Below are 21799 nucleotides of genomic sequence, written 5' to 3' on the forward strand. Positions count from 1 at the left end.
ACGAGCCTTGGTAGTCTCCTCATCCAGCGGTTCCAACACAAAAATTTAAAAAAATTCATAACTTTTGCATCGATTGTCAAATTTTCCTCAAACTTTCACTGATGTGTTCTACTAATATTGCCGCATTCTCTCAATCCTTATGTTTATGAAGGTGAACTTGTCCTTTAAGGGCGATGTCACTTGATGGGATTCAAACTCCAATTGAAATTTGTGAGTTTTACACTGTACCACTATACGATGCACTGGCAAGACAAGAATCACTGCTTCCTTCACATGTAAGAAGCCAGAAGACATCTTAAAGGCATAATTTAAGTGTTGTTTAATACACAAAATGTGAACAATAGTTATAATAAACAATTTTCCAGACTAAACCGTATACAGTTACGGTTTATTGAGAAAAACCCTGATATCTCCTTATATTTTAGGTTTTATTGCAAATATTTCATATGGTAGGATGTTTTATGATACAACAGACCTACACATATGCATTAAATATGAAATCTTGAAAATTTTTGAAATCACTGCTCCCAAAGGTAAACTGGACCTTTAATAGGCAATCCCATCCTGCCCCTCTCAGCTGGGCTGTGAAAGCAAGGCAGGCAAGCAAGCCTTCCTGTGAAAGCAAGGCAGGCTAGAAATAGGATATCCCTACACACCCATTACACATTCCAGTTGCTGCATTGTACAGCTGATATCACTTTCTATACATGTATCAATGACCACAACAAAGCTGCCAATCTTGAGGTTCACAGCACTATACGCACAAATGGGAGTGACATGTGAAAACACTGGACTTTGTATCAACGTCCAATACAGTACTTCACAATTACCTCATTATCAAAAACACTAGGACCGCTGTTGATATTGCAGTTTGTTTTTCCTCTGTGAAAAAAACAAGACAAAAAACAAAAAACACCCACACCAAACCAAACCAAACACTAAAACCAAGACCAAACTTTTGGAAGGAATGTTTATTCGACTAAACAGAAACAGTTGGCAGGAATACTCAAGTAATTTGATTTCAGAACACAATCTCTCTTTACACTTCAGTACTAAAAACTAGAACCAACAAAAATCTACATCTGCAATAGATATAATTATCACTTCACACAAAGAAACATAGCTATCTGGACATTTAGAGAAATCAGTAAAGTCAGTATTCCCTGGACCGGAGTTTACTGTATAAAGCTGTAATTTTTGTGAGGGTTTAATTTTCACAAATTTTTCAAATCACTGTTGGATCCCGAATTTAACAATTCATGCAGAAATGTTGCCACTCTCTAGGCTTATAGTGCAGTTACGATTGCATCCGCATGAATTCGCGAAAACAACATCTCACAAAAATGTCTGTGACCTCCTCACTTGCATAAATATTTGTATGCGAAAATAACAGCTTATACAGTATAACATGAGCAACATAAATAACTTTATCACATTCTGAATTCACATGTGAGAATTGTTCTGATAACAGTATGGGAAGCCAAGTACCAGCTCTTTTCCCTTGACAGATTGGGACATCCGAAACCCCAGTAATTTATGACTTATGTAAACTGTACACATCAGGTTGAATAGCAATCATACAACTGAGTAATCCGAGTATTGAGGACATACGTACAAATCTGCAGTGAGTCAAAGGATCATGAATACAAGAGCCAATATCTGTCACACACATGTACATACACACATGTACACATATTCACAAACACGACTATGTACACTCCACCGAAGAGTGTAAAATGATCGTACAGAATTCTGTGATATTGTATTGATGCATAGCACACTCAAATCCTTCTTACTCACTTGATCCATATCCAACAACCATCCCATCAAGCTATGCGAGTTTACCACAAAGCCACTTCTCTCTTTTTCTCTCTGATTGATATGATAATAATATTAGTGTGCTTCATGATTTTTTTTTTCTTTAAGGCATCCACAGAATCTGAATAATCTGCACACTCACCAACATTGCTCAAGTATAGGCAATAAATCCCCTCTCTTCCCTCTGACAAAAATTGTATAAAAAATAATAACACAATGTAATGCATGACTGAAGACAATATTACAGCCTACTGTTCAAAGTCAATCATTGTTCTAGCTCAGGCAATATATTCTGCTTTCACCATCCAGCCCAACATATTGAATATTATATTGCATGATGCAATGGCATACACTGCTCTTGCCAATGACAACGACAATGGGTGAATGTGTGTGGTGATGGACATCTCTGGGAACCTGCTGCTGAAATGAAGGATGAAATGTGTACAGTATGAGTGAACTTTGACCTAACCTGTTCTTGCTCTATCCGTGGCATGACCTTGGTGAGAAAGATGTTCCACCAAGTTTGCACGTATTTGAAGTCGTGTGCCACGCTGGAGTCTGGCGGCGGGGACAGGACTCTGGTCTGTGTGTTGTACCTGAACATCCACGGCTTGGTTCTGCCTATGAAATGGACTATCTTCACATCATTACCGAACCTGAGGAGAGAGAAGAGACACAAACAAGAAGAAAAACAAAACAAACACAGAATGCAGAGTGAGTCACACATGAGGGAAAAAACACTTTGAAGCTTTACCTATATAAAGTACATGAAATGGGAGAATAAAGTATCATGCATACAGTCTATCGTTGGTGGAGAATGAGAAGGGCGTAAGTTGTCTTGAGCCCTATGGGTTTAGTGGCAACTTTACACGTGTACAAGCCTTCTCATTCTCATCCAACGATATGTACGTGGAGCGCTCATACACATTGCACATATGCAGAAGCTCGTGTCCATAAACACATAACACTACCATAGTAAATAGAATATTTGGCGCAAGTTTTCCATTTGTCTGTGAATGATGCTGAACCTTCCAATTTTCTCCTCCATTCTTATGTGTGAGAAACTTAAAGCTTTCCAACAGACGATTTTGTAACAGTTCCCCCCCCCCCCCCCAACCAAATGTCGGATACCTGAACTCGGGCTTCATTCCAGTCAAATTCACTTTGTAGATTTACTTGCCATGTCATCATTCCCTCAATATCTATGGCAGTAGAGTTGGGACAGATCCTTACAAATGAGGGCACCAAACAAGTTTATGTGGACAAAAATACCTGATTATAAAAAACACACAATCAAACAAACATTTTACAGCTTACAGGAAGTGCAGTCTTTTGGCTGCAAAATAACACTAAATACAAATGAATAACGTTTAATATATAGCGCTTAAAGGGTGTCTACAGTTCTGGTCGAGGTGAGGATTTAGCTTTTAACGTTTTGCGAGATATTCAGAAACCACTCTATGAGATGGCAAAGAGCATGCAATTCTAAGGGGTATCAAAAGTTTATTTGATGAAAATCGGTTTTGAAATGACTGAGATATCCAAAAACAAGGTGAAACAAAGAGATCCTAATAAAGTTGTGGCCTGTCGCCTTTTATTATTATCACTTTTTTTTGATATCTCAGCCATTTGAAAACCAATTTTCATCAAATAAACGTTGAATCCTTCTTAAAATTACATGCTCTTTCATATTTCATAAGAGGTTTCTCATTATCTCACTTAAGAATGTTCAAAACATGAATCCCCACCTCAACCAATACTGTACAGTCCCTTAACCCTATTCTAACTGGGGGGGGGGTCAAATTGACCCCCCCCCTCGACGTTTCGCGCCACGATTCCGCAACGCGCAAAGATTTTGCCGCGTCGTTTCATGACTTTTTGCATTTGAGTCTCCCGCATATTTTGAGACCAAATTTGCGACGTTCGGGTAAACAGTTCTGAAGTTATGCAATGTTTTGCATATGCATGTCAACCCGAAAACCGCTCAAATTCATGATTTCATGTGTAAATCCAATGCAAACTGTGGTTTTTTGTTTAATTGATATAAATTAGATTATTTCAACTTTTAACCATTAAAATAAATCAATTCTAATGTAGATAAGCTTGAAAAAGTGCCTCCAACAAATTTTGGCAAAAAAACAATAGAAAACAAAAGATCGAAAAAACAATAAAATACATAAGAAATTAACAAAACAATAAAAAACAAAAGAAAATGATTTTGATTGCGCTATTTTTTTACAAGAAAATTGTTTGATGTGTCTTGAGGAACTCTGACACAAAAATTTAATAATCCTTCAGTCTTTTTGATGGAGTTATAGGTGAAAATATGACTTCATGCGTTAATTTGCATAATTAATTTATTAAAAAATATGAAATCAAAATTTTTTTATTGTATGATCATGTAATCTTATAGTTGACATCCGGCTCTATGTTCAGGCAAAATTTTGCGGCGATCGCGCGATCGGTGGCCGAGATCTGAAGGGGGGGTCAAATTGACCCCCCCCCCCCAGTAAAAACTTGGTCTCAAATAGCCCAGTTAGAATAGGGTTAAATACTGATGTTTCTAAGCATATAAAGACTAAATAAAGGGACCTTCAAACAAATCTGAGCCTATATTTGAGAATGATGTATAAAACGATAGCACAACCTCCTCTGCATTCCACAGAAATGTTAAGATTGGATATTTTTTGAATGGTCACTAATAAAGGTAAAATTTGTAGCTCTTAAATGCTAATGAACAACCTCCACTATACAATGAGAGAGATAGTTTTGAGTCCTTTCTGAAGGACTAGGCAGTGGGGTAAAGTGCCTTGCATGAGAGCGTGACTGCCACGGTTACCAAGTAGGAGCCAGCTAGAGCCCACATGAAGAAGACCCTGCGGTTCATATCCACTGGGTGATAGTGGATATTGTTCACATTAATTCTACCCATCATATTTAACTCTTTATGTGCCATGGTGGAAACCCCCTGTGTGCCACATTATTCTCAGACACCAACCTAGTCATGCTTTGAGAAAACACTCTGTTTTTCAAATCTATGTAACTTCTTTAGATTTCTGTTAAGCTAGATGTGAAGTGAGCAAAGTTGTAGAGAAAATGCCAAAGTTTGCTTTGATGAAAATTGTATGACAAATCCATGATTATTTTTCTTTGAAATGACACGTAGCTACATTACTGTAAAGGAATGATTTTTGCACACAAAACAGTGACAGAAACTTAGAATTTACGCGCAAATCTATTGGGGAATATGCAAGCTTTATGCAAGACGAACAAAGTGCGAGACAGAATGTTTTCATTGTACTGCGGCATTTGGCGATTTATCGATCATTTTGGACAGGTTTGTAGGTTTGAGCAGAATATGCAAAGTTGGCACGCCATCCACTGAGGCGGACGTGTGAACGTGGCGCATAAAGAGTTAAACAAGGTGTGTTCCTGGCAATCTGTACAGGTCCTGGAGCAATACCTCACGAATGCAGGTAGGTAGGAGTAGCTAGTGGAAGAGGTCATGTTGTAGACGAAGGGTATGTGTCTGCTGATATCTGACGTTGCCCAGCCACTGAAGAATGTGTTCAACAGCCCTTGATCCCCACCTGGTGGAAAACAAACAATGATAGCTTGAACAGAAGGTCATCACTGCCATTTTGAGGTTTAATTTAACAGACAAGCGAATCAAAGGTAATAAATGGTATAGTCTTTATAGCATCTGTGGTGTTAGTACTGTTCTTCCAAGAGGGTTTTTTTTTCCTGATTTTTTTTTCCTGAATTTTCCTGGTATCGCATCGCAATTTGCTATGCATCTTTACACCATTGCTACACAAACTATCTTTTTGTGTAGCAGCTTTCTTCCATAGAGCGTACAGGATATCATTTGAAATATTGCACATCAGGTAAAATTGCTAATCAAATTTGAGTAGGAAGATTATTCCCTGGGGTCCTGTCATAGCAATGATGGCAGTTCTGCATGGTACTCATTTTTACCCTAGGTTAAGCAGTACTTTGCAGTTGAAATACCATGCCAGGCCTTAACTTTCATCATTTTGAGGGGCCAAAACCTTTTGGGCCCCCAAAAAGCATTGTATTTATATGGGCTTCAAGACCTATAAATATAGGCATCAAAGACCATAATCTTTGGTACAAAGACTAAAGTGTCACACTGCTGTGATGATATTTAATAGTTCTCTCTATCTCTCTCTATCCCTCTGTCACTCAACACTATCACAAGTGGAGCTGTGCTTGACCTTTGGTGACCCCTGGGTGTTGCAGTGAGTAGTGAATTACAACATACAGTGCAGAGACTTACATTGTATCTCATCTCTGTATCAGATTTCACTGCAATCTTAAAGGAAACCCAAACCCAAACAGCAATGTGGATTGAATTAAAGCAGCAACATTAGTAGAACATATCAGTGAAAGTTTCAGGAAAATCAGACAATCAACACAAAAGTCGTGAATTCTTAAACTTTTGGTGTTGGAACCACTGGATGAGGAGATTACTAGAGGTTATGGCGTCATGTGTGGACAACAACTTTAAAGAAAATACTTGGTATAAAGGGAATTCCACAAAAATTAATTTTTCATGAAAATTACACATTTCATCAACTTGATAATGACATATAGTTAAAAGTAGCAATTATTCCCCCTGCTTTCTGAGAGTGGTTGGTCAAGTGCTCTTTCATTATGCTAGAAAAGTGAATTTTTGTGGAATTTTCTTTATATTTTCTTTATATTGTTATACCTTTCTTTATATTGTTATATACCTCTAGAAGTCTCCTCATCCCTAATGTACAACTAGAAGCACTCACTTCTTAAAGGGACTGTACGGTACTGGTTGAGGTGGGGATTTATATTTTGAACATTCCTAAGTGAGATAATGAGAAACCTCATATAAAATATGAAACAGCGTGTAATTCTAAGAAGGATTCAACGTTTATTTGATGAAAATTGGTTGTCAAATGGCTGAGATATGCAACAAAGCGATAATGATAAAAGGTGACAGGCCACGCCGTTTATTAGAATCTCTTTGTTTCACCTTGTTCTTGGATATCTCAGCCATTTCAAAACTGCTCTTTGACATCTCATAGAGTGGTTTCTGAATATCTTGCAAAACGTTAAAAGCTAAATCCTCACCTCGACCAGAACTGTACACATCCTTTAATGCTTTCTGAAAGTGGTTAGTCAAGTGCTCTTTCATTATGCTAGAAAAGTGAATTTTTGTGGAATTTTCTTTAGTTATATTTTCTTTACATTGTTATACCTTTCTTTATATTGTCATACCTCTAGAAGTCTCCTCATCCCTAATGTACAACTAGAAGCACTCACTTCTTAATACTAACCACTACTTTACAATGACAAGGATGTGTGAGAAGAAAAGAAATCAATGATTGGTGCTTACAATGTAAAGAGGAATATTGGCACTGTGCTCAGAGAATGATTGATGCCTGCGTGAACAACTTAAAAGGTCATCGGTCCATAGCTCAGTCAGGCCGGTCAATATGCAAATAATTACATCTTATATTAACTTAGAAAAGAAAAACAACCTCTCTTTCTTTCATGATGAGGCCACCAAATTAAAATTGCCCATAAAAATGGTGTCCTATTGTACACTTGTATCTGTCTTTCCCATTCATACATCGTACCCAACAAATAGGGCCTGTTTGGACCTTCATTGTCTTCTCATTCAATAGACTTTAAAAACTGCCATGAAATGGGACATTTCCCAGTTTTGTTTATTTTAATCATACAGATGTGTAAATGGATGCTTTAACCAAGACAGTGCTATGTGTCACACATTATGTTTGTACACAGTGTCACTGTGCTTTGACAACAGTGCAGGAATTGCAGGAACAGTGCATGAAATTGATGCATGAATACTTTGCATCATCACTCAGCTCAACATGCGGTCTGAAAGTAGTATCTCCAGTATGATAGGATCAAGAAAATTTCAGGTCGATAGGGACACAACCCATAGTTCACAAATTAGTGTGCTATTTCACAAACTAGACCAAGATTTTTGGGGAAATTTTCCTGATCAAGTAATGTCTTATTTGCATCTTCATTGCACAAATAGCAGGTTAATTTGACATAATGGCTAACTGTGACTAGGGAAATCTGAGCCTTTCATGGGAGCAGTTTGCAAACACTGTTGCTTTTAATATTTTGTCTGGGCTACCCCACACACATAAAAAAAAAAAAAGAGTCCTAAACAGAAATGTTTGATAACAATATGCTATTTTTGACATAATCAGAATTTGAACTATCCCTAACCACAAATCAACCCCTACTCTTCCATTGTGCGAAGAATCTTTTTTTATTTCCAAGCATTTTATCTCAAGATTATGGGAATTAAATTTCTTCTGCTTTGTCACATTGTTCTATTTCTGCAACAATGTGCCTTCAGCTTTTTGTTTGTTCAATGCAAAGACCAAATCTCTTTGAAATTCCGAGAATTTATATCCGACGGACTCTGTACCAATCCCAATCTGTAGCAAAAACATGCTGTTGTTGGCAAACACCTTGTATTTGATTTTTTTTCTACAAATTGTTAAACTCATGACACTACTGCCATTCTAAAAAAAAAAAAAAATGCACTGATAGGTTCTCTTGAAACTATAGATTCTGAGGAGGCAGAAATAGCACTTTTTCTGTCACCGAGGAATCCTATTATCATTTCACTAGTGACTTGAAACAGTGCATGATATATTTGTTCATGAATATCATTCCACTGCATTACCCAAACTATCTTCACTGGAATCAACCATTACCAATTTGATGCTGCAGGTGGGCAGCGAATTCAACAGGACGACGACTGTTTCCCCATGATACCGGGGCTTTAAGATAGCTTGTCACATGATCGAGAAGTGAGTTTCACAGTTAAATTGATTTCTGCTCCCTTTAGCCCAGTACCTAATCTTTGCTATTCTCACCACCCGTGATTGTTTTTCAATAAACCCTGTATGAACCCCTTTCTCCCAAAACATCCCTGTTACAGCTTTGCAGATGAATGGCTTGGTTTACCTCACATTTAGCTGAACTTGTTTCACCATTCAACATGAATGATGTTACAGTCTTACAATAAACTAGTTACACAATTTCCATTTTAACCCATTGAGGATAAGTCCCGAGTACACTTGGCAAGCTTGGGAAACGTGTGTTTTTGCAAAATCAAACCGTCCTCAACTGGTTAAAATTCGTTCCCCTTTAACCAAATTGGCTATCAAATCTACGACATAAAACTTACTTTCTACTTGCAGCTTTCACTGCCACCCCCCCCCCCCACCTCCATTGAGACTTTGCAAATGAGTGGACTACTTCCTCTTGACGTGGGAGGATTGTGACATCACAAAGGGTGCTAAATATAGACACAGAATATTCCAGTTCTCACAGGGGTTCCCATCAAGGGCCCGCTGAGTCCGTAAACCCTGTGCTGACCTGTCTGGGAATTGCTGGCCTGCTCCTACCCAGGGGAACATTCCACACCCAGTGATTAACAGCTCAAGTCTGCCTCCAAAGGCCAAACAGGCAAAACATTGCTAGCTAAATGAATCACTACTTATCTAATTACTTCCATGTACTCCCCTGGAACAACATGGGTATGTATGCATGTGCATGTGTATCAAAGATATGTGTGTACATGCATTTGTGTGTGGCAAGAGAGAGAAAAAGACATAGTATCATTTGACTGTGGGAGATGTCACTAGTTACCTATATTTCACTGAAGTTCAGTTATGAAAGATAAAAAAATAATGTGGCAATAGCAATGATATTTAACCCTAAAAAGACTGGAGGGGGGGGGGGCCTAAAAGGCCCCCCCTCGACATTTCGCGCAATTACTCTGCAACACGCAATGCTCTTGCCGTGATGCTCTATGACTTTTTTCTTTCGAGTTTCCCGCACATTTTGACACCAAATTTGTGATGCCTGGGGTTACGGTTCTGAAGTTACATAACTTTTTGTACATGCACGTGAGGCCGAAAATGGCTCAAAAATGTGATTTTGTGTACAAAGTCAATGCAAATTGAGTTTTTTCACATGGTTCATATAAATATGCTTATTTTTACTCTCAATGGCTAAAATTAATTTGTTTTAGGAGTATTATGCTTCAAAAAGTGTCTGCCACAAATTTTGTTAAAAAAACAACAAAAACAAAAGGTCGAAAAAACAAAGAAATACCGTTGTACATAAGAAATTCATAAAACAATAAAATAAATAAGAAATCAATTTTGATACCGAATTTTTTTTTCAAGTACATTTGCTAAGAATGCCACAAAGAATAATTAGACCAAAAATGAGCACTTTTGGAGCTTTATTTACTGATTTAGATCAAAGAGTCTGATTTCTCGCATAAATTAGCATAATTAATCAAAATAAAATAAAAGAAGACTATTTTGGAAAATCTAAATATACGATCTTGTAGATTACATCGCACACTACCATTGTGCAAATTTTCGCGGCGTTCGCGCGATCAACGGCCGAGATCTTAAGGGGGGGCCCTTTAGGCCCCCCCCCCCCCCCCCCCCCAGTCTTTAGAGCTACCAAAATAGCCCAGTCTTTTTAGGGTTAATAATCTTACACCACGGCCTAAAATGCTGACTACTAATAAAACTCTGTAATAATGAGAATCAATGAAAATATACAAAACGATGGCATCAAATCACATACTGTATTCTGAACTGCATTTATAAACAAATCGTACCACCACATCACATTGTATTGAAAATCACACAGTTTACACTCACATTTGTTTTTATAATCATTTTTTATGAGTATTTAGATAGTACACCTCACAAATGACACAGCAATTCCTCTGTTACAAAATCAGAGAATATGCCATGTGGGAAACTTTAGGCGCGGTCAGACTGGCAAAAGATCGAGAAGTTTAACATCGGGAAGTCTTCGCAATCTTTTGTCGTGCGGTCACACTGGCAGCCAAACTTGGATCAAGAAGTTTGGGTCATTGATACACGCGCGCAAGAAAGAAGAAAGAGCACGCCGTCTGATGACTAGTGATTGTGACGTAACAATGCACATCTGTACATGACAATGGCCTCGTGCTTCGGAGACACCACCCGCAAACAGATCGAGAAGTTTGCTGGGGGTGAGGGAAATATCCCCAGTTGGAGTGGGAAGTTTCGCGAGAAGTTTCACGGGAAGTTTGCGGTCACACTGTCAAAACTTCGAGATCTTAAAGATCGCGATCTTAAACTCCTCGATCTTTTGCCAGTCTGACCGTGCCTATTGTTCTTGCAAAAATATGATTCAACCTATTCTTTAACATATCCCACTCAAACAAAGTAAAAAACAACATCCCACCCCCCCCCCTCCAAAAAAAAAAAAAAAAAGACAAAAAATGAAAAGAAATTGGTGAAATCAATAGAAGAGTTCTGTAAGAGCTTGAATAAATCTACACAGGTCCTATGAATGTCATGATACAGGAAAATCAAATAAACACGAGGAGAGCAGAAAACCCTTGGGTACCTAAAATAGCTTTGTTGGTTACAACCATGTAAAAACCTATGTTGTGCAGACAAGACAATCAAAGGAAAACTCTGCAATATAGAATTATGGGATATTTGCCATCTTTCTCTGAATCTGTCTAACCACCAAGCACCTGCACAACATGGACATCCTGCAAGATGCATAGATGGCAAAGGTCATCAGTATCTCATATCTGTAATATAGGCTTCATTCACCAAAGTTTAATTGAGAAATGACATTTTTGTCATCACCTTCAAAATAATCACTTCAACTAGTATGCCATCACTAGCACTGTCATGATTATGGGCATTGTCTATATTTATCATGCAGTCATTGTCATCACGCCATCATTTTTACATGAACAGCATCACAACCTGAACGACGATGAAAATGCTGCTGCTCTTGTAAATATTCAGTGCTGTCATTTTGGCCGTAATTACCATCATCCTCGGTCATTACAATCATCTCCATAGTTTGGGGATTACTCGAACCTTCATCATCACTATATTACCATCAGCATTACCATCACTAAAACCACTCTCACTATCACTGCCCCCAGTACCGTACTATCATGACCATCAATTTCAAATCACTCATAATCACTACCAATTTGGGGGGAATTACTTAAATCTTTGTAAACAGAAAAGCATTACATTGCAATCATAAGCAGCTGCTTGACATGAATCTTGAATCTTCATCATTATTATCAACATAAACATTCAAATCGTTACAACCACTACCACTATGACTTTATGTCCATCATTTTGACATTAATCATTGCAGTCTTCACCATATTTGGGGGGAATTGCTTGATTCTTTAAAGGTAGGGAATCCCATTTGCATGCCTTAAATGAAGAGTTGTATAAATACAGTGGTATGTTGAAGAGAGTATCATTTTAGAAACTCCCATAAAGTATTGAAAGTGGAAGGTAACATTTAATACATTTTTATTGACCGTTAGATTTTGAATTGAATTTTTTTCGGGGCTCACCGTAAATTCCAGTACATTACTAGGCTACCTTTGCAGACCCATGCACTGCATGTGTGTCCATCATGTATATTTTGTGAAGAAAGTTCATCAAGACTTACAAACATTTCTATATACATTCTTGCCACACACTCTATATGTTATTAGGTCAGCTCTTATACTTTTAGAGTTGTGTTTATAGATAAAAAATACAGAACACTGCAACAAAAAGGCTAAAGTGTGGCTGACACACAGAACTACCGAGTAGTTGAGTTTTGTGCATTATTCAAATTGTAGATAACTGTTGACTTCCAAATTTCTCAGCAGTGGCCTAAACAAGTCCCCTGAGGTTCATATTTAATGTTTTGCTACATTTTGAGAGGTCTGTAAAAGGTATCCCCTACCTTTAATGTCATCATATCATTATTAATATTAATCATTATATTACTGCTGTTGTCTACACTTTCATCATCACCATCCGCCTCCTCATCATATGATCATGGTAAAAATAGTGATGAAGCTCTGTGCCATTGTGCCTTACCATCAAAGCTTCCCTGAGTAACTGCACATTGAAGTAAGCCTCTGTAGGTCTCGTTGGAAGGTCTGAAGACAAAGACGCCTGAATTGAAGCAGTCTGGCCAACCAGCATCTGCTACAGCAGACAGTTCTTCCCTGTCAAAGAGGTCATCGACATTCTGTAAAATCTGCAATGAAAACGAGAACAAATCTGTGAACTGTCAAGACAATGTCATTCACTCAATACCTTGGTAACATCATATACCATAAAATCATTTGTGAACTAGCAATTCTCCTGACACTACACTTTCCTTCCATTGAACAAACAATGAGCAATCTACTAAAGGTGGTCACTCAAATCATGGTTACAAAGACACTTTCCCACAAGACTGAAATTTCAGCCAATCAATCAGTGTGAGTAGCTGACTTTCTCTTTGTCTGTCTGTCTGTTTCCATCAGTCTGTTGGCAAGCTTTTCTCTCTTTCTCAAGACTACTAAAACACTTGTGTACACTCTACAGGGTGGCCTGATGGCATGGAGTACTAGACTTTTTCCACTGCACACACATACACACGATGGCATACCTGCAACATGTTTGCTAAAGTGCTTAATAGCACCACACACAACACCAGCATAAGTTTGTCTTTCAGATTTAGATGTAGGCCATTGGCAAGGCAGGAATTAATCTCATTCACACAAAAGCATGAGTTTACATGTATTCCAATGGCATCACAAGCTCTCTAGACTGAGTCTACTCATCTCCAGGGGAACCAGTTTAATTCCCTCTGATGTCATAACTGTCACGTACAATTTGTATGGTTCCAAAAGGCAATGTGTTAAACTTTCAGAGGAAGTGGTACTTTAACAGAAAGTTCATTAACCCACTTTTCACAGGGATGGGATCAGGCAAGGACTGTATTTTTGCTATACATATCGTATGACAGATACACCAATATCAAAAACATCTTTCACAATTCCAATAACATTTCGTACTGACTTCACAAAAGGATGACATTAGCACAATCTTAAGCTGGGTTGACACTGTTACGATTCATCCCTCAATGCATGGACAAAATTAATAGTGCAATCTTCAGCTGGGTTGATACACTATCACTTACCATGCAATCATGCAACATATGCTAGCCCTGCATGCACCCAGTCACAACCATCACACATGAAATGCCTGATAACAGAGCAAGTTTATTACCTAATGCACATACACATTTTAAACAAAGCTACAGCAGTAGCCTTTAAAGGGGAAATCCAGTCCAAATATAAGTTTGTCTGATAAGAAAAAGTGAAATATTACGAGTTCAACAGTAAAATTTTGATCGAAATCGGGTGAAAAATAAGGAAGTTATGACATTAGGAAGTTTCACAAATTTTTCAGGAAATGGTTCTTGAACGGTCAATATATGCAAATCAATGGCAAAGTGAGCATGTCATCCCCTCACCACCTGCAATATAGTTTGTACATAAAGTTGTGAAATTTCCAGTTTTTCATTCAAACCCAATTATGCCCGAGGCTCAAATCCTGGTATATCTCATTGATCAAGCTATTCTGAAGTTATTCAACCAGGAATTACATCATGTTTCAGACTTCAATGACAGAAACATTGAATTTTCGTCATTTTACTGTACACGATCAATGGAAAATTGTGAGGGTAGGACATGGTTAGCTTACTCATTTGCATATTCATATAAGCTGTACAAGAACTGCTTTGCAGAAATTAGCAAAACTTCAAAATGTCATATCTTCCTTATTTTTCATCCGATTTCAGTCAAATCTTTACCATTGAACTCATAAGATTTTACTCTTTTTTTATCAGAGTAACTTATATTTGGACTGGATTTCCCCTTTAAATAACAACTTGCAATTCACAATTGTACTTTGGAATCTAAATCTTACCAGCGTGTCAGCATCAAGGAAAACACACTTTGAGTACTGTGTGAGCTGCCAACAGTAGATCTTGGAGAAAGTGATTCCCAGCTCTGGACGGGTCAGTAGGGCCAAGTGGGCCTCATCATTACTGTCCAGCGGATTGACCTCATGGATGTAGTCGAATACGAAAGAGAGCTGCCGCCTGCAGGATAAAACAATTTACCAAAATTTTGAAACGCTACAGCAAAACAAGCAAATTTAAACAACTGTCACAAACCAATATCTGGAGGTGTTCCTCACAACCAGAAAGCACGAATCCTATGCCTCTCTTACGTACAAGTGCAGCAACACAAAATGCATGCAATCCAGCTATCAAGTACTGGAATGAATTGGATGGGACAGATCCACTGAGCACAGCTTCTGTTACTTGTTCTTAAACGAACAAGAAAAACAAAATATCTAGAGATTTTCACACTGCATTGAAATGCCCTACAAATTGTATGGCAACAAAGTTTATGAACACACATAACATAACATAATTTCATGGGTTTAGGCACTAATCCTCCAAAGCCAGATTTATGAGGAAATGCAGGGATTAACAACAGTATTTGATAACAGACAAAGACACTCCCGACACAGGGAAGCATGAAAAATAGGGATGGGGGTTACCAGGGTGGTCCATAACTTCTTATTAAATACTGTGCATGAAAGTATTGCCATGAAGTGAACACCGCAGTGTGCAGTGTTTGGGGGGTCTGGGGTCTTCTCCACAGTCCTAGAAGCTCTAGGACTCCAGATGCTCTCTGGTTCTATCTTTGTTTTATTCTTTGTTTTTGTTTTGTTTTTTAGATCATTTGACCACAGGTAATGAGCTGTAATCCCAGGAAACAAATCTTTCAAAGACAATTTTTGGCATGTTTGTGGATACGTTTGACTCACTGGCAAATAATTCCTTTGTCCGGCATGTCATAAATTTTTGTCATGGTGCCTTACAAAGTTGAACGCCTGTGGAGGATCTTGGGACAATAATTTTAGCATATAATATAATGCTGTCATTTTCTGCTAAATCCTCTATGTGCCATCATGGTATCCTCAATTCAATGTTGTTTTTTGACCAATTTTTTTTTTTTTTTTAAGCAATTTGACTGTCATCTAATTGGCCTACAGACAAGCAGAAAAGGGGGAAGAGGATCCCCACATACTGGATGGCACTCCTTGTCTTTTCATTCAGATAGCACAATGGTCAGTACCACAACAGTGCTCACAGTTAACCACCTAGGATAAGAAGAAGTAAAATTGGGATGTTACCTCATAGGTTGAGTAACCTGAGGAGTAACTAGTATGGCAAGCTGTCGTGTTGTTCCAACATCTCGCAGAGACTGTCCGACCACGAGGGCGCCATACGCATACTTGTCGTTTGTGACAAGGGTAACAAAGGCCTGGTCTTCCACTGTGTTGTGTAAGGAGGAAAAGATAAATTAAGACTTGAAATGTTAGACTACATGTATGGCACTGATTTCTAGAGAGCAGGCCTATCACAAAAATTATTTCAAATAAAATTTTAATTACAAATTGTTGGCATGGAAAATTGATAATTTTCACTTCATCTGCAACAACAGTTAAGAATTCTTCTTTAATAGTTTGTCACTTTCAATATTCTATTAATGAACAGTGTCGGATATCAATACTAAAAGAACACATAAATCTCTCTATCTCCCTTTAATACAAAGGTGTGAGCACAGGCATGTACAAACAGTGATAAGAGCGAAGTGAAATTCCAGGCAACCTAGATGGCACCAAAGTACGAATAAAACCTACGGAAGCCCCTAGAAATTCAGGTGAATAAAGCAAAGACTGGGGATCCAGGGTTATGGTACAGGTACTGATAGTAAGAGTGCTGCTGTGCTGCATAGTCTCGGGAACTGGTAAGTTCTCTGCGAGGTCAGTTGAACTGCGGCTGGTTACACTTTCACATCCTCTTCAGCTTGGACTTCCCTGACATTGCACAACATGATGGCACCAAAGAAAAGAAAAAAGTTTTGAAAAGAAAATGAAACTCAAGTGGAGTTAAAATGCTCTGTGTGTAATGCCTCCCTATCATAATATAGTTCACAGACACAAAACTCTCAGCTAGTTCCTTGTTCTCCCCATGCATACAGTGCCACAAAAATTGGCAGGCATTCTGCAAGGCAAATCATGATCTTGCATTTTCTTAGGCCCTCACTGTTGTTTATGCTGACAATAGGGACAAGCCCATCTCATTCTCTAACAGTGCCAAATGGTTGTGATCCATTCATTATGCCCGATGAGGTAGAACCCATTTCAATGATATACATTATGAACAGAAATGACTCTTCCCCAGAGCTGGCCTGGGGGGCATTTCAGGAAGTGTTTTGTCAGATATTTCATCTGACAAACTGTTAAATCCTTGCATCTGACTGATAAAAAAATTTGTCTGACAACTTTGTCAGACAAAATGCTTCATGAAATGCCCCCCTGATTTCTGTACAACACCATCTTAGAATCGAGGAGACCGTGAAATCCTTCATACACGCATTCTTGATTCTGGTACTCAACATGGCAGAGAACACAGAGCATATGCCATTTCTAAATGTTATTTCTTCTGTATATTGCAGTTTTCATTGTGGCTATGAAATCAAAAAGCCCTTGTAATTGTGAGTGAAGCAGGCCTAATGCCGAGTATCATATTCACTATTTATGAAGTGGTACGCAATCTAAACGCAGGTAGCAGGCTAAGGTAGGACATTCGTTTATGTTTTGGCTTCATGAATGCAGCCAGGTGTACCATTTGATTTCAGTCAACCACACATGCATTGTAAATTATTGAATTTGAAGACTGAGCAATTGTGACAACACTTACAAACAGACAACAACATGTGAGTCTCCTACCACTTAGTGAGCTTGCAGTTGACAGGGTAATTGCAATATTGTAAAAAAAAAAAAAAAAAAAATCATACATTTATACATATATATATACCGACTCATAAGGGTCATGTGAATGACTGATCACATTTGTCATGCGTGCACTTCCCGCAAATTTCAGCAAGCACAACAATTACAAATAGTGTTCAAAGCATCAGCTACACACATTTACACATGGCCGGCACCACGTTTTTAAAAGTGGGGGGGGGGGGGGGGGGAGGGTCAGGTTATCTTTTTGGGGCCACTTCCAGGTTTCATTATAAGCTAACAAGCAAAAAACAAAAAACAAAAACAAAAACAAAACAAAAAGAAAAAAAAACCCTTAAGCGCAACTTTCAGCCAAAAATAAAAAATAAAAAATAACAATAACAACAAAAACAAAATAAAAGAAAAAAACTCTGGTACAATTTCCAATCGACATCGACTAACAAGCAAAAATGGAAAAAGCTTCCATGTTTTTTTTTTTTCTTTCTTTCTTTTGCCACTTCCGGGGTCAAAAAAAATTGGGGGGGGGGGGAGGGTCAGGTTATCTTTTTGGGGCCACTTCCAGGTTTCATTATAAGCTAACAAGCAAAAAACAAAAAACAAAAACAAAAACAAAACAAAAAGAAAAAAAAACCCTTAAGCGCAACTTTCAGCCAAAAATAAAAAATAAAAAATAACAATAACAACAAAAACAAAATAAAAGAAAAAAACTCTGGTACAATTTCCAATCGACATCGACTAACAAGCAAAAATGGAAAAAGCTTCCATGTTTTTTTTCTTTCTTTCTTTCTTTTGCCACTTCCGGGGTCAAAAAAAATTGGGGGGGGGGGGGGGGGGGAGGAAGGCAAGTGGTTTCACCCTATGTATGTATTCCTATGTACATTGTATTGTGCAAAAAAGTGTGTGTGTGTGGGGGGGGGGCAGCAACACACCCTTCCCAGCTCATGACTGAGAAGATGAAAGCTGTGAAAGAGAGTCTATAATCATGCTGATTGTCTTTCAATAAAAAGGATGAATACATTTCATCAGGAATGCACGCTTACATTTCAGATACAGTTGAACCTCTCGTATCCGGACAAGTCGGGGCCGGGGCTCATCCGGATAAGGGATTTGGCCGGATACGGGAGACTCAATGCTTTATACATGTACATATACATACACATGTACTGATGTAGCCCATTGTAGTACCACATGTAGTAATGTGTATACTGCAACATTTTCATTGTTACACTCAGTAACAGGCCCCAAAATAGAGGTTCGTGTTTGCAAGAATGAAATCATTTTCTTTTATAAATTCTTGGAATGATTTACCTAAACAAGTATTAAGAAATGTATCAAGTAGATCTTGAAAATTAACCGTACTCGGCAAAGTCGACTGTAGGTTGCCATTGTTTTAATAGATTGAGTTGGAAATCCCCCTTTCCTCCCGTAATTATTTTAAAAAAATCACGGCGAGATTGCGTCCGTATAATAGAGAGATCCGGATAAAGGGAGGCCGGATAAGAGAGGTTCAACTGTAATGGCAATCAAAGTGTTACATTCAGTAGACTTGGCTATGTGACAGTACAGATTGTAGTTTGGGTACCAATGATTTTATCATCACAGGAAAGTCACAGAATACTTACACAGTCTACAAAGCAATGCTTCTATGATGCACTATCACGAAGTGTAAATACTACCATTGGACTGAGTCCTCCATATCATTGTTTTGGTAGTTTTAGAAAGTTGCATATTAAATGTCAGATATGAGGAAAAATTCTGTAAAACACTGATGTTTGCTGAATAAATTCTTTGTTTATGAACCCCTAATAAAGTTCAAATGGAAAAGTGATTACCATCCTCTATAGCTGTATGAATAGACTTTGACAAGTTAAAGCATTTCTTTTTATGCCTCATTGCATTTGAAAAACATAACATTTAATATTCACATCAACATTTAATTTGAAATTTTCAAAGTAAAATATTTACCTACATAGTTCTGTTCTACTCTACAGTTAATTACACCATCAACTAGTCAATATCCATCTTCTTCACTTCATAAAGAAAGCTCCATACATCAGCAGATCGAGGAGATCATACTATTGTGTCCCCCATGGTAAATATAAGTAAGCAACAACTGATTCCCACAATTTACAAATTATCTTTTTATCACCAACGTCCAAACAACTTGCTGACCTGGAACATGCTACCACTGGTACCAGCCATGGCAGTTTCTCCCCCAAACAAGCACTATTTTCAAGGAGAGTGCCTTTGTATGTCATTTGAGGGTTGGAACCTCCTGTGGCTGTAGGTTCAATGGTTCTGTAATTCCTGTGTAAAGTTTGCAAAATAATTTTTAATGTGCACTTTGCTGTTTTTATGATTCATAGAAATGCTACACTACAGCAATATTGACTGCACTGTCACCTATGTCACACTGCACAGCACATCCCAGTTAAGTTTTAATAAATATAGCTTGGAAAGACGTTGCTACCATCAAGGATTATCTTGCCCAACAAGATAACTATACACAGCCCTGTCGCTGTACACAAGTGGTGCACTGCATCTGGTCGGGCTACCCACAAGGTAACTGCGGCCAGCGCATGCGCACAAATTTCAAATCCATTGATGACGGATAAGATGTCTGTGTGCGCATGCGCTGGACGTCAATTCAGTGTAGCTCTCCCAGGTTTCTCTTGACCGAGTCACATTAAGTCATCAATTCGAACAGAAAGGGACGTTGCACGAACCCTGTTTTCAATACTTCAACTTTACTGGTAAGTCTTCAAATTGAAAATTTTTTTTAGATTCTAAGTTGATATTTGTCCGCGATACTACCCAGTCACGATCCTGAATGCTACAGTCCACAGCCCCATTACGTCATGCGTATGGGGCTGGTCGCAGTAACCCACAAGGTTACTGTCGATGTTGAATGAATACACACTTCCTCCTGTGCAACACAAACTCATTCATCTCCCTCATGTAGTTTATGTCAAGGAGTAAACACAATGGCATATTGCTATAATTTCAGGGCACTTTCTTACTTCTTTTTCTGTGTTTGTTACCAGGGTGAAATTTGGTGAACACTACATCCACTTGCGACCGGTCTTTGCAATGGCCATAAGCACTTGCAGTAAAATTATATACATTTTGAATATGTAGAATATTGTTCATATTCAAGACATTTCTATACTGATCTTTCACTTCAGTTCTGTACGTACTGCTATCAGTCTAAACTGTTTATCAATCACACAAATGAATAAATAAACAGCAGCAGGACTGGCAGTAGTGTGAAGTAATAAACATGTTTTGTAGGTAAGTTCACAATCACATGTACCGGTAGCGGTACATGTAATATGTTACAGTATTAAGATTCTAGTGTAGGCCTAGGTCTGTTATTATTTATGTTGTTATCGCTTTTCCTATTATTAAACTACTCTGCGGTCTGGGCCGGGAGTCTGGAATCCCTGCTCTCTCATGGGATTCACAATTCACAAATTGATTAATCCAAATAGGCCTAATTCATTGTCATTTATTTTGATGCCAAAGCAAACAGTTGTATTCAATACGGTTACTGGCCTTTACCAAGTGAATGATAAATTCTGTTGAACAAACACACGTGGCCACACTAGAAACACACTGTAAATCAATGCGTGTCGAGTGCAGTTCGGAGCTAAGTGCACACACTGAAAATACCCTGGATTGGCACCATATGCATGTCTCGGCACGGGCGTACGTAAGTGGCTGTAGTAAAGTACGTGCATGTCGCCGTTATGGCCGCTGGAGTTCGGGGTGCAATGGCACATCGTCGCAGGTATACAGCGGCTACTACGCCGGTGGGCTTTGGTGGTTTTTCTTCTCCACACTAATCATGTTTATTGTCATATTCCCTTCTAACACAATACAGCAAACCACACAATGTGTACTGACTGTACAAACTACACAACATGCCGACAGTACCGATTATTAGTCTCATAAGACGTAATACAGAGTTTAAAATTGTTACCTTTCGAAGCCATTACGTCGTGATCAGCACATCAACGTGGGTGTGTATACATGTGTGTGTGCGTGTGTATTTCCAATGTCAGTTGGGTTTCGTATTGCCCCAGGAATCTGAAGTATTCACCAACTGAAAGGGAAGTTGATAATCGCACTTCCTTGTTGTATGAAAACTGAAGTAAGAGGTGGCGTTATCACGAGAATTACAATGCGTCCAATTTTCAAAGCAGAAATGT

At 38.3% G+C, this 21799-nt stretch overlaps 1 protein-coding gene across 1 annotated transcript in view; it reads right to left on the reverse strand.

Annotated features, from left to right (window-relative positions):
• Nucleotides 1-21595, reverse strand: part of LOC140244161 (uncharacterized) — a 40886-nt gene extending 19291 nt beyond the window's left edge. Inside the window, exons 1-6 of the mRNA XM_072323791.1 lie at nucleotides 21571-21595; nucleotides 15966-16107; nucleotides 14685-14859; nucleotides 12801-12963; nucleotides 5282-5408; nucleotides 2288-2474 (exon numbers count right to left, since the gene is read on the reverse strand). Of these exons, the coding sequence (XP_072179892.1) occupies nucleotides 2288-2474; nucleotides 5282-5408; nucleotides 12801-12963; nucleotides 14685-14859; nucleotides 15966-16107; nucleotides 21571-21583 (807 nt within the window). The 5' untranslated portion in view covers nucleotides 21584-21595. The remainder of the gene's footprint in view (nucleotides 1-2287; nucleotides 2475-5281; nucleotides 5409-12800; nucleotides 12964-14684; nucleotides 14860-15965; nucleotides 16108-21570) is intronic.
• Between the last annotated feature and the right edge of the window lie 204 nt (nucleotides 21596-21799).

Source organism: Diadema setosum, chromosome 21, assembly GCF_964275005.1.
Source record: "Diadema setosum chromosome 21, eeDiaSeto1, whole genome shotgun sequence".
Classification (NCBI taxonomy): domain Eukaryota; kingdom Metazoa; phylum Echinodermata; class Echinoidea; order Diadematoida; family Diadematidae; genus Diadema; species Diadema setosum.